At 42.2% G+C, this 8,934-nt stretch overlaps 1 protein-coding gene across 3 annotated transcripts in view; it reads right to left on the reverse strand.

Moving 5' to 3' along the window:
* dmxl2 (Dmx-like 2) overlaps window positions 1-8,934 on the reverse strand; it is a 45,999-nt gene that overhangs the window by 24,416 nt on the left and 12,649 nt on the right. For all 3 annotated transcript variants that reach the window (XM_032518121.1, XM_032518048.1, XM_032517970.1), the window contains exons 10-22: window positions 8,364-8,582; window positions 8,010-8,281; window positions 6,318-6,587; window positions 5,893-6,122; window positions 5,491-5,696; window positions 4,806-4,927; window positions 4,414-4,503; window positions 4,206-4,314; window positions 3,997-4,116; window positions 3,645-3,872; window positions 2,544-2,830; window positions 891-1,063; window positions 148-790 (exon numbers count right to left, since the gene is read on the reverse strand). In XM_032518121.1, coding sequence (XP_032374012.1) covers window positions 148-790; window positions 891-1,063; window positions 2,544-2,830; window positions 3,645-3,872; window positions 3,997-4,116; window positions 4,206-4,314; window positions 4,414-4,503; window positions 4,806-4,927; window positions 5,491-5,696; window positions 5,893-6,122; window positions 6,318-6,587; window positions 8,010-8,281; window positions 8,364-8,582 — 2,969 coding nt within the window. The remainder of the gene's footprint in view (window positions 1-147; window positions 791-890; window positions 1,064-2,543; window positions 2,831-3,644; window positions 3,873-3,996; window positions 4,117-4,205; window positions 4,315-4,413; window positions 4,504-4,805; window positions 4,928-5,490; window positions 5,697-5,892; window positions 6,123-6,317; window positions 6,588-8,009; window positions 8,282-8,363; window positions 8,583-8,934) is intronic.

Below are 8,934 nucleotides of genomic sequence, written 5' to 3' on the forward strand. Positions count from 1 at the left end.
CTGTGGGCATCTGTCTTTTTGGTTAGTTCGATCCAGAAAAAGGTGGGCCTCGCTGTACTCTAGCCTACAATACATCTTAATGATGTTTTTAAATAAAAAAATGAGAGCTTTGGAATAATCATTTTGCAGTAGCAGAAACCAACTCACCTTTGCACGGCGAACCTTGCCCAGGTCCATGAGTTCCAGCAGCTGGGTGGGATGGTACTGGGGCAGAGTCGGAGACAGGGAGTGAGCAGCTTCAAATAGTCCTCCTTCCTGAAGTCCTGCCGGGGCACGAAGGGCCTCATCCACTGCAGCACTCCCTTCAAACACACTCTTAGACCGAGCTCTCCCTTCAAAGACCGAGGAGGAAACCGTTCCAGCAATGTCTGCAGATGATAGGATGCCCTCCTCTCCCTCCCCAGGCTTCTTGTCCTGATGCCACTGGGCATACACATGCATTTCACAGTCCATGCCCACCACCAGGATGCCATCCCTCACCCAGGACAAGGAGACTGGCAGACACGGCGTGCCGTCAACGGAGGACAGGAGGTCCACAGATCGAAGTAGGATCCAGCGTGAGCGGATGCCCTGTTTGATACTGCCCCCTAGAGGAAGGGTGATGACAGCCACTCCCTCCTTGCTGCTAGTCGGCTCATTTACCACGCCAGAGATACGGCCGTACATGAGAATATTGGATCCAACTCCCACAGTGAGGATGTGAGATCCATCTTCCTTTGACAGCCAGTCCAAGTGAACGTAGTGCTTAATGTTGGGGGAGCTATGGTCTCTGCTCATGTACAGGTCAGACCTGGCATAGAGAAAATTATTAACTTATGAGACACCCGTACTGATAAACATACAGTGGCTGACAGAATATGATACAAACACACAAGAAGTGCCCCCCTGACCTGCTGTAGACAAAGAGGTTGGAGTCCACACTGACTCTTGGATCCAGGGTTGATGAGGGTCTGGTAAAGTCGTCCAAGTGTAGAGTTTGCTCTAAAACCCACTCTGAGCCGCCAGTAGATTCACACTCATAGATGGACACGTGCATGGAGAAGTCCTCTCCAGAACCTTGCAGCTGAAGACAAGAAGATCTTTCTTAAAAATGTAAACATTCCTCATCTGTGCCCACACAGACTTAATCTCGGGAAACGGGATTCCCGGGAAATCTGATCAAGTCTATTTCCCGATTCCCAGGAAATGTTATGACGGGGAATAAAATGAAATTAAAAAACGCAAGGAGTTGTTGTCATATGATAACGTTGATGCAGGAGGGGTGCTGTAAGGCGGTGCTGTAATGTAGTTACGGTAATAAAGTCTCAATAAATTCATTTCGCAGCAGTAGTCTACATCCATGGAGGCGGAGAGAGCGTTTTCTATCTGCGGCCAATTTTCACAAAAATCCAAAACTGCCTGAGCCTATTGATGCTGTCTGCTTTTTGAAAACACTTCTAGAAGAAAAGGAAAGGGCAGGGTGAGAATGCATTGTACACTAAAAGAATGTAGTCGTCACAATAACAATTAAACGCTAATATTGGAGCAGAGTGTTTGGGCATTTTTTTTTTTTTTCCAATTCAGTTTTCCATCGTTTCAGTTACACTGTCTTTTTCCAGTGTACAGTTGTTCATTTCTGTGGGTCTTTTTCTTTCATTTAGTTGAACTTGTATGTGTTTAAAAGAGAAATATGCCTGCCCTTCCCTAATAAAGAAATATTTGAGTGAATACTTTGAGGGATTATTCCCATTTGCAGCCGCATACAAATACTACAGAATGTATTTGGTTTAATAGAATGGTTTAGGAATCATTCAATGTTTTTTAGCAAATTTATTAGTTTTCATAATGGAGTTCTGTAAAATACAGTTTTTATACAGGTTGACTAGATTTTCAGAAGACAAGTCACAAACAATCCACCTGGCGTTTCATAATCAGCATTTAGCAGATGTCACGGACACAGCTCACTTGATCACGCAGCAGAATTGATCATTGCAAACTGTGTTGATGATGAACATAAACTTCTTGTGTTTTTTTGCAAAAAATAATACAAATAATATAAAAATGTAAGTTTGGGATTTGGGAACGTATATTTGAATGATATTGATACATTACTTGGGCTAAATAAATAAAAACAGCTAGTTCCCGGGATTTGGGGGAAATGGGTTGTCTTTTGCTGGGATCTGATTCATCTAATTTTCGGGAAAAATAAATCCCAATTCTCAGATAGTCAGGTTTCATCACTTCCTTTTGATGATGGTTAGCACAAATTGTAAATGCACTGCAGTGTATAATATGCATAATGTGTGTTTATCTTATTTAGTTCCTTCTTCTCTATTCTCAACTTTACATAAATATGTATTAAAATGCTAATATTTGGAATTGTTTTCTATTTTTGGAGGATCCAGGCTATACTGCCAAATTATGTTTACTGCATTTACATTTTTATTGCAATTTTCCACCTCAAGGTGATGGCAACATTTAAATGAATTCCCACATCACTATAGGTTTTTGGTACTGAACAGTACACTGAAACACCATTTTAAAGCCAAATAAAAATGTCCTACCTGGCCCTGTCTTGGCTTTTTAAAGGCTATGGCCAGCCTGCCAATGTAGGAGCAGGACACAGCAACAGGCCGTCCAGACACACACACAGCACTGTTGTTGTCTTCCTCCTCATTCATCAGGGCCCAGGGCTCCCAGCGGTATGCACGGTTGTCCCGGTCCTCCTCGCTATACCCATCATCCCCCTCCACAGCACAGTGCCAGAACCGCACGCGAGAATCAGAGCAGGTAGTGACAATCAGGTACGGAGCCAGGCACACAGGGTAGATAGAAGAGGAACTCAGATGACCTAACAAAAAAAGAGATATTAAAACAGACAACATGTTAAGCATTTTTTGCATTTTCTTGCATTATAAACTGATTTCTTGGTTTGTACAACACATGGGGCAAATAGATTTACCAGGTACTTCTTAAAGGTGCCCTGCCACACGTACTGCATTTCATGACTTTGTGGTAATGTCTGAAGTTCTACTATGGCCTCTGTAACATTTCTTTGTGTTTGTCAAGCCATTCTAGCGTGGTATAGAATGCCTGCAGGAAGACTCAGCTTTATTTGTGCCAGTTCTCATTAATATTCAACAAGCTAAGCTGATTGCCTCTGATTGGCTAACAACTAGCCAATGAGAGCCTAGCTCTCAGTTTCCTTTACCCAGTGCAACTGGACAAGTTTATGAATGGTAATGAGCTGAATGAACATGACATCAGACTGACCAGCTTTTGTAATTGACCTGATTTCTCCGTTTATTTCTTTTCAGTGGCCAGAGCTGAGAGAGGAGGTAGTAGTTCATTTTCACATTCACAACATAACACAAACACATATGGACCTAAAATATTTTTTAAAAATGGTTTTGTTTGGCAGGGCACCTTTCAAATCTACCTGACCTGACATAAAGAGGGAAACCAAAGTAATAGAAGCACCTTTTAAATTTTTTATTTTATTTCTAAATCAATTGTCAACATGCGCTAAATTAATGAAGACCATTTTGGGACTATTTCACCTAATCAACACTGGGGAAAAAAGCGCTTTACACATCCCTCTTAACTTGGAAAAAACAACAACATGATGTGAGTCATTTGTGTGATAACTAAGTGCCCATCCCAACCTGCAGAGGGGGTGGCCCTGGTAACCTCCACCCCGTGGGGCAGGTCGAGCCTCTTGCTGTACACCAGCTTGGAGCTGAGGATGAGTTTGCTGGCTGATTGCAAGTTGGCTGTAGAGGCTGACCGTGGCAGTGGTCTGATAGGTGAGGTCTCTGGAGAAGAGTCAGCATTCACAACTTGACTGGGAACCATTAGCTGGCTCTGGAAGCTAAAGTCTGGGCTTAGCTCATCTGGAGAAAGAGACACAGGGATATAATAGCTGGCCTACCCCTCAGTAAAGTTTGATTTAAATAAAAAAGGTAGGCTTTACATATAAGATGCATGCTTGCACAGCTGTGTGTACCCAACACCTACCAACACAGGCCTGCACAGACTTGAGGTGCAGATGCCACATCTGCAAGACAGAGTTTCTGTTGAGATCCTTTTCTATCACCACCAGGAAGAACTTCTCAGAGAATGGGGCAGGTTGGTAATCTGGATATAATGAAATGATATTATCTGGTTTTAAAATGTCTGGGGAAACAGATGTCAAAAAAAGTTTTAATTTGAGTTAGGTGCTATACCTTCACCAGATGGAAAGGCCGGTGTGTATGCCTCAGATTCATTCTGAGGCTTGTAACCTAGAATGAAGTCCTCTTGGAAGACATGCAGCAACTGGGTGTTGGCACCACACTGGATGAACATGGAAAAAGCATAAAACAGGTTACTATGTCTATTTATCAGAAGGTTTCAGGATGTAAGACCTGTGAAAACCATACAGCAGCTGCTAACCTGGTTTGTAATGACGTCCAACTCTATGATACATCCAGGTCTGGCAGTGGACTGCTGGCTGACAATGTTGAAAACTTCGCCCACCAGTTTCTAAACAGAGACACACACATGAAAAACAGTAAATTATCCATTTCATGTACAGCATTAAAAATCATTAATGTGGTGAAAAAATGTAGCATGGTTATATAGTTTCATGGTTGATGTACACCCACATGCCTACTTTGGACTCGATATGCGGTCTTTTGTGACTAAAAGGGTCATGGTGTGAGAGATGAAGACACAGATACTGTACATTGAAATTCCCTGAAGAGAGACTCCACACAGAGATGATCACAACCTAATGACCAAAACATTGTTTTTGTGTGCAGTGACGGTTGAGTGTGTCCACTCACAGACGTTTCAGGGTCTGACAGCTCATCCAGCAGTTTTCTGGCATCCACCACAGCTTGATAGAGACGCAGGTTTTTACCATCTGATGCCACAAAACAGGCACTGGCGCTGTTACAGTAAGATCCTGAAGGACACAACACAAAGTTAGTGGGAAAGTCCTATGGTGCTAAATGATGTATTGACTATTATTTGGTGAATAATACAGAAAGAAAACATGCAATATTTGTTAGTTGAAAGTTGAATGACACTTGTACATTCAGCCTAAATCTATCAATAGAAGACATCTCCCAACTTAAAAAGAATGATTTTATGGATTCTGTCGGCAGAATCTAGAGAAACTAGATCAAGTTTGGATCTTAATATGAAAAGGTATATTGTTGGCACAGTCAGAAAAATATGTTTATATTTTGATTGGCAATAATAAGGCAAGGAAGAAATAATTGACTTTACCACTGCATAGCATAGGAGGTATGAACTTTAGTGGCCTGAAGGCCATTATATAATGTGCATACATTTTGCACAGTTTAGTCCGGACAGATAGCAAATACCAAAAGCAGTTCAGATGATTCAGCATTCAATAGTGAAACTTCCCATTTTACATTAAAGTTCTTGGTAATTATTTACTCATAACAAGAATCACTCAGGTTAAAATTGACATTCATATTAATACATGCATGGTGTGTTTACCAAGAACAGAGCTGGGTACTAGTGTAGGTAGCCAAGCAACATTGCTGAAGGCAGAGGTGTGCAGAGAGTTGATACGGGCCAGTTCAGAGACCCCTCCAGTGCAGGACAAGGGTCCAATGTGGTCCACCCTCCACAAGATAAGCTCACTGTAGATGGCATTGGGGTCATGGAATGTCCTTGTAGCTGCATTACGAAGCTGCTTCCTGCTAATGGAAAAATAATGCATTGTCAGAACTCATGTTTCATGCAGACAACAACAAATCCATCATTTTTGAAAGCGTGTCACAGCATGTTGCAATGAGCAGTAGCTATGGCATTTAAACCATGTGCTCCCTGCGTTTTCTTTCCTCTCCTCTTTTGCTTTTTGTTATGTACTGCCTCCCTGCTCTTTCTTTGCCTTACCGTGGAAGTCCCTTTGGTTGGGGAAAGGTAGGAGGTTGCTCATCTTCCAGGCTGCCAGGGGCTGAGGGAGGGGTGAGCAGAGCATTATGGTGAGAGGAGGTCAGCAGCAGTGGCAGCACTGTGTGGCAGGCTTGGTCGTTCAGATGAAAGCGGTGGCCACAGTACCGGAACTTGTGTGACACAGTTAGTACGTTGGAGAAGGCAGAGCGCTCAGCAAATGTTACTGCCCACTACAGACAGAGGGAAACAAAAAAATTAGAAAGGGCAGGGAAGGCTCAATACACACAGACATTAATTTACATGAAATTATGGTGTTGGTGTGAAATAGTAGAAAGGGGATTAAGAAATACAACAAAAACAAAAAATTGACCCTGGAAGAAAAAATGCATCTCAAGCTCTCCATTTTGTTTCCAACAATCTTTCACCTGATTGAGAGATCCATCAACATGCTTTGAGACCATCATGACAGCAGGACTGATGCCACGGCACGGGTTGGGAGAGGAGGCCAGTGCGGGTGAACCGAGGCCGGCCGAAGCTGAAGCAGAGTGGGAGACACGTTGGACCATCCTCCCCTGGTCATCTGCACTGGTATGCTCACTCTCAGTCAAAGTAAAGGCATACATCAGGATGTTTTTACTCAGTGAATTGGCATCACCTGTAGGAAATGCCACTTGAATACGGGAGGAGAAAGACACCTAATAGGAGAGATGGATCAAAATAAAAACCATTAAGAACACAGGCACATATTCTCTACAGTCCACCGACCCTATTAATACTAATGTGGTGTCAGCTTTCTAGTTTATCAGAAGCATCATTAACAATATGACATTTGGCTTGCTAGTTTATGCTCACACAGCTCATTGCATATTACATATACACTACCAGTACAGTACACATGGACTTTATGTGTACATAGCATTATAAAGCTCTTATTTTACAATGCCAATGGGTGTTGTCTTATTATGACCATGAAGACAAAAAGTTATATGTCTGCATGCAGTACTGTATCATTACAGGCTTTGTAGAGTATTTAAATAAATAAGAAGAAGAATACAATAAATAAGAACCTAAGAAATTCCCTGTGACCTTATTTGTAGGAGCTAAAATAAAGCTAATCAAATTCCAATCCTTTACTGTTCTCTACCATGTTTATCCTCAGCCTGTTTTTGTTGCAATGCCACCCTCCTTAAGGACAGCCAGGCTCTACAGTTTAAGCATCTCGCTGCATAAATTTGAGTGCACTAGTGAGCAACTCTGAGTTCAGAGTTGGGGCTTGACAAAATACACCGATTCACTAAACTCCAACGCTAATGTTATCTCTTCTTCTTTTTTCTTTAGCAAAGAGCACTACATTCAGGTAGTTCCCCTTTTTTTCTAAAATGTCACATGGCAGGAAAATGTCACTTTGAGGTTTTTTAACATTAACATGAGTTCCCCCAGCCTGCCTGTGATCCCCCAGTGGCTAGAAATGACGATATGTGTAAACCGAACCCTGGGTATCCTGCTCTGCCTTTGAGAAAATTAAAGCTCAGATTGACCGATCTGCAATCTTGCTCCTTATGACGTCTTAGGGGGAAAGATTAGCTCTCCTTTCTCTGCTTTGCCCGCCCAGAAAATCTGGCCCGCCCATATGAGAGCGAGAGCGAGACATCATGGCTTTTAAATGAGCAAACTGGATTAACTGGTTTATAACGGAATTAACTGGATTATTGTGCATACAGTATGTGAAAACTTTCAAATAAGGTGTGAAGTATTACTGAATTAAATGTTAACAATACACATTAAATTTCCAAATATAAAATAAATAATACTCAGGAAAGATCACACGATTTGTCCGAAATAGTTTTATGAATCATGACCAAGTTTTTTTTAGCCCACACGCACAGAGGCGCACATAGGAAAGAAAAGGAACATTCAGAGTCTTACATAACTCTGGGGGAGTACAGTTACACTGCTGCCAGTGTGTATGCAAGTGATTCACTATTGAATGTAACGCAGAAGAAGAAAGGTTTTTCTTTGGAGAAACAAAATGTCTCTCACTTGCTTGAGAAAATTATAAGCAGGATGCAAAAAAACGTATCCTGCTTATATCGCATCCTGCCAAATTTTCTGCTCACCTGAACCTGTCTAAAGATGCCTTGGTTGAATTCATCCAAGTACTTCACATGCCAAACCAGGAAAGATCCATCGGTAGGGTGGATGGTGAACAACATATCTGGGCTCTTGTTCCACTCTGTGATCAGAGTCTCCATCTTCCTCTCCAGCAGCATGGAGGGCAAAGGTATGCTGGAGCTGGATCCCGGGGAGGATGCCTTGGTGCTCCCCTGCTCCCCTGGCTCACCCTCTTCACCGTGCTCTGAGGACCCTTTGTCAGACATCTCGTCCAGGTCTAAAAAGCCAGAAATAAATATGTGTTTACAACATAATGTTACTTTTAAGCTAATGTGTGGTGGCCTGGTTGTGGGTTGTACCAAAGTCAAACTTTATAGGAGATCCTTCAGGGTCCAGGGGGTCCTCTGTAGTCTGGTCCAGCTGCTGTTCAGAGAATTTACGGAGCTGCAGCATAAAGAGGTCCATGGAGGAAGTGAAGCTGAGGTCCTTATTGTTGAGCCAGTGAACAACGAAGCCTCCACCACCAGTGCCATCGTCTGGGTTGAACACTGCAGAGTCAGGCAGCACAGATGGGATATCTGACAGAGGAAGAGATGTATGGATTATGCATGAAAGTAGTGAAAAGGCAAACAAAACTATTTTTCAAGCATAGAGTAGTTTCACAACTGCATTGAGTTCACACTGATGTAATTAATTTATTTTTAGTCACAGAAGCCAGTTCTACTGTTTCACTCTCTGTTGCACGTCGCAAATCATGTGCAAAAACAAATCACACTATAAGACAATTACCGTATTTTTTGCAACATAGGGCGCACTTAAAAGCCTTTAATTTTCTCAAAAAAACGACAGTGCGCTTTATAACCCGAAGCGCCGTATATGTGGAATTAATTCTGGTTTTGCTTACTGACCTCTAAGCGATTTTGTGTTATA

This window comes from Etheostoma spectabile, chromosome 1 (assembly GCF_008692095.1).
Source record: "Etheostoma spectabile isolate EspeVRDwgs_2016 chromosome 1, UIUC_Espe_1.0, whole genome shotgun sequence".
NCBI classification, from domain to species: Eukaryota; Metazoa; Chordata; class Actinopteri; order Perciformes; family Percidae; genus Etheostoma; species Etheostoma spectabile.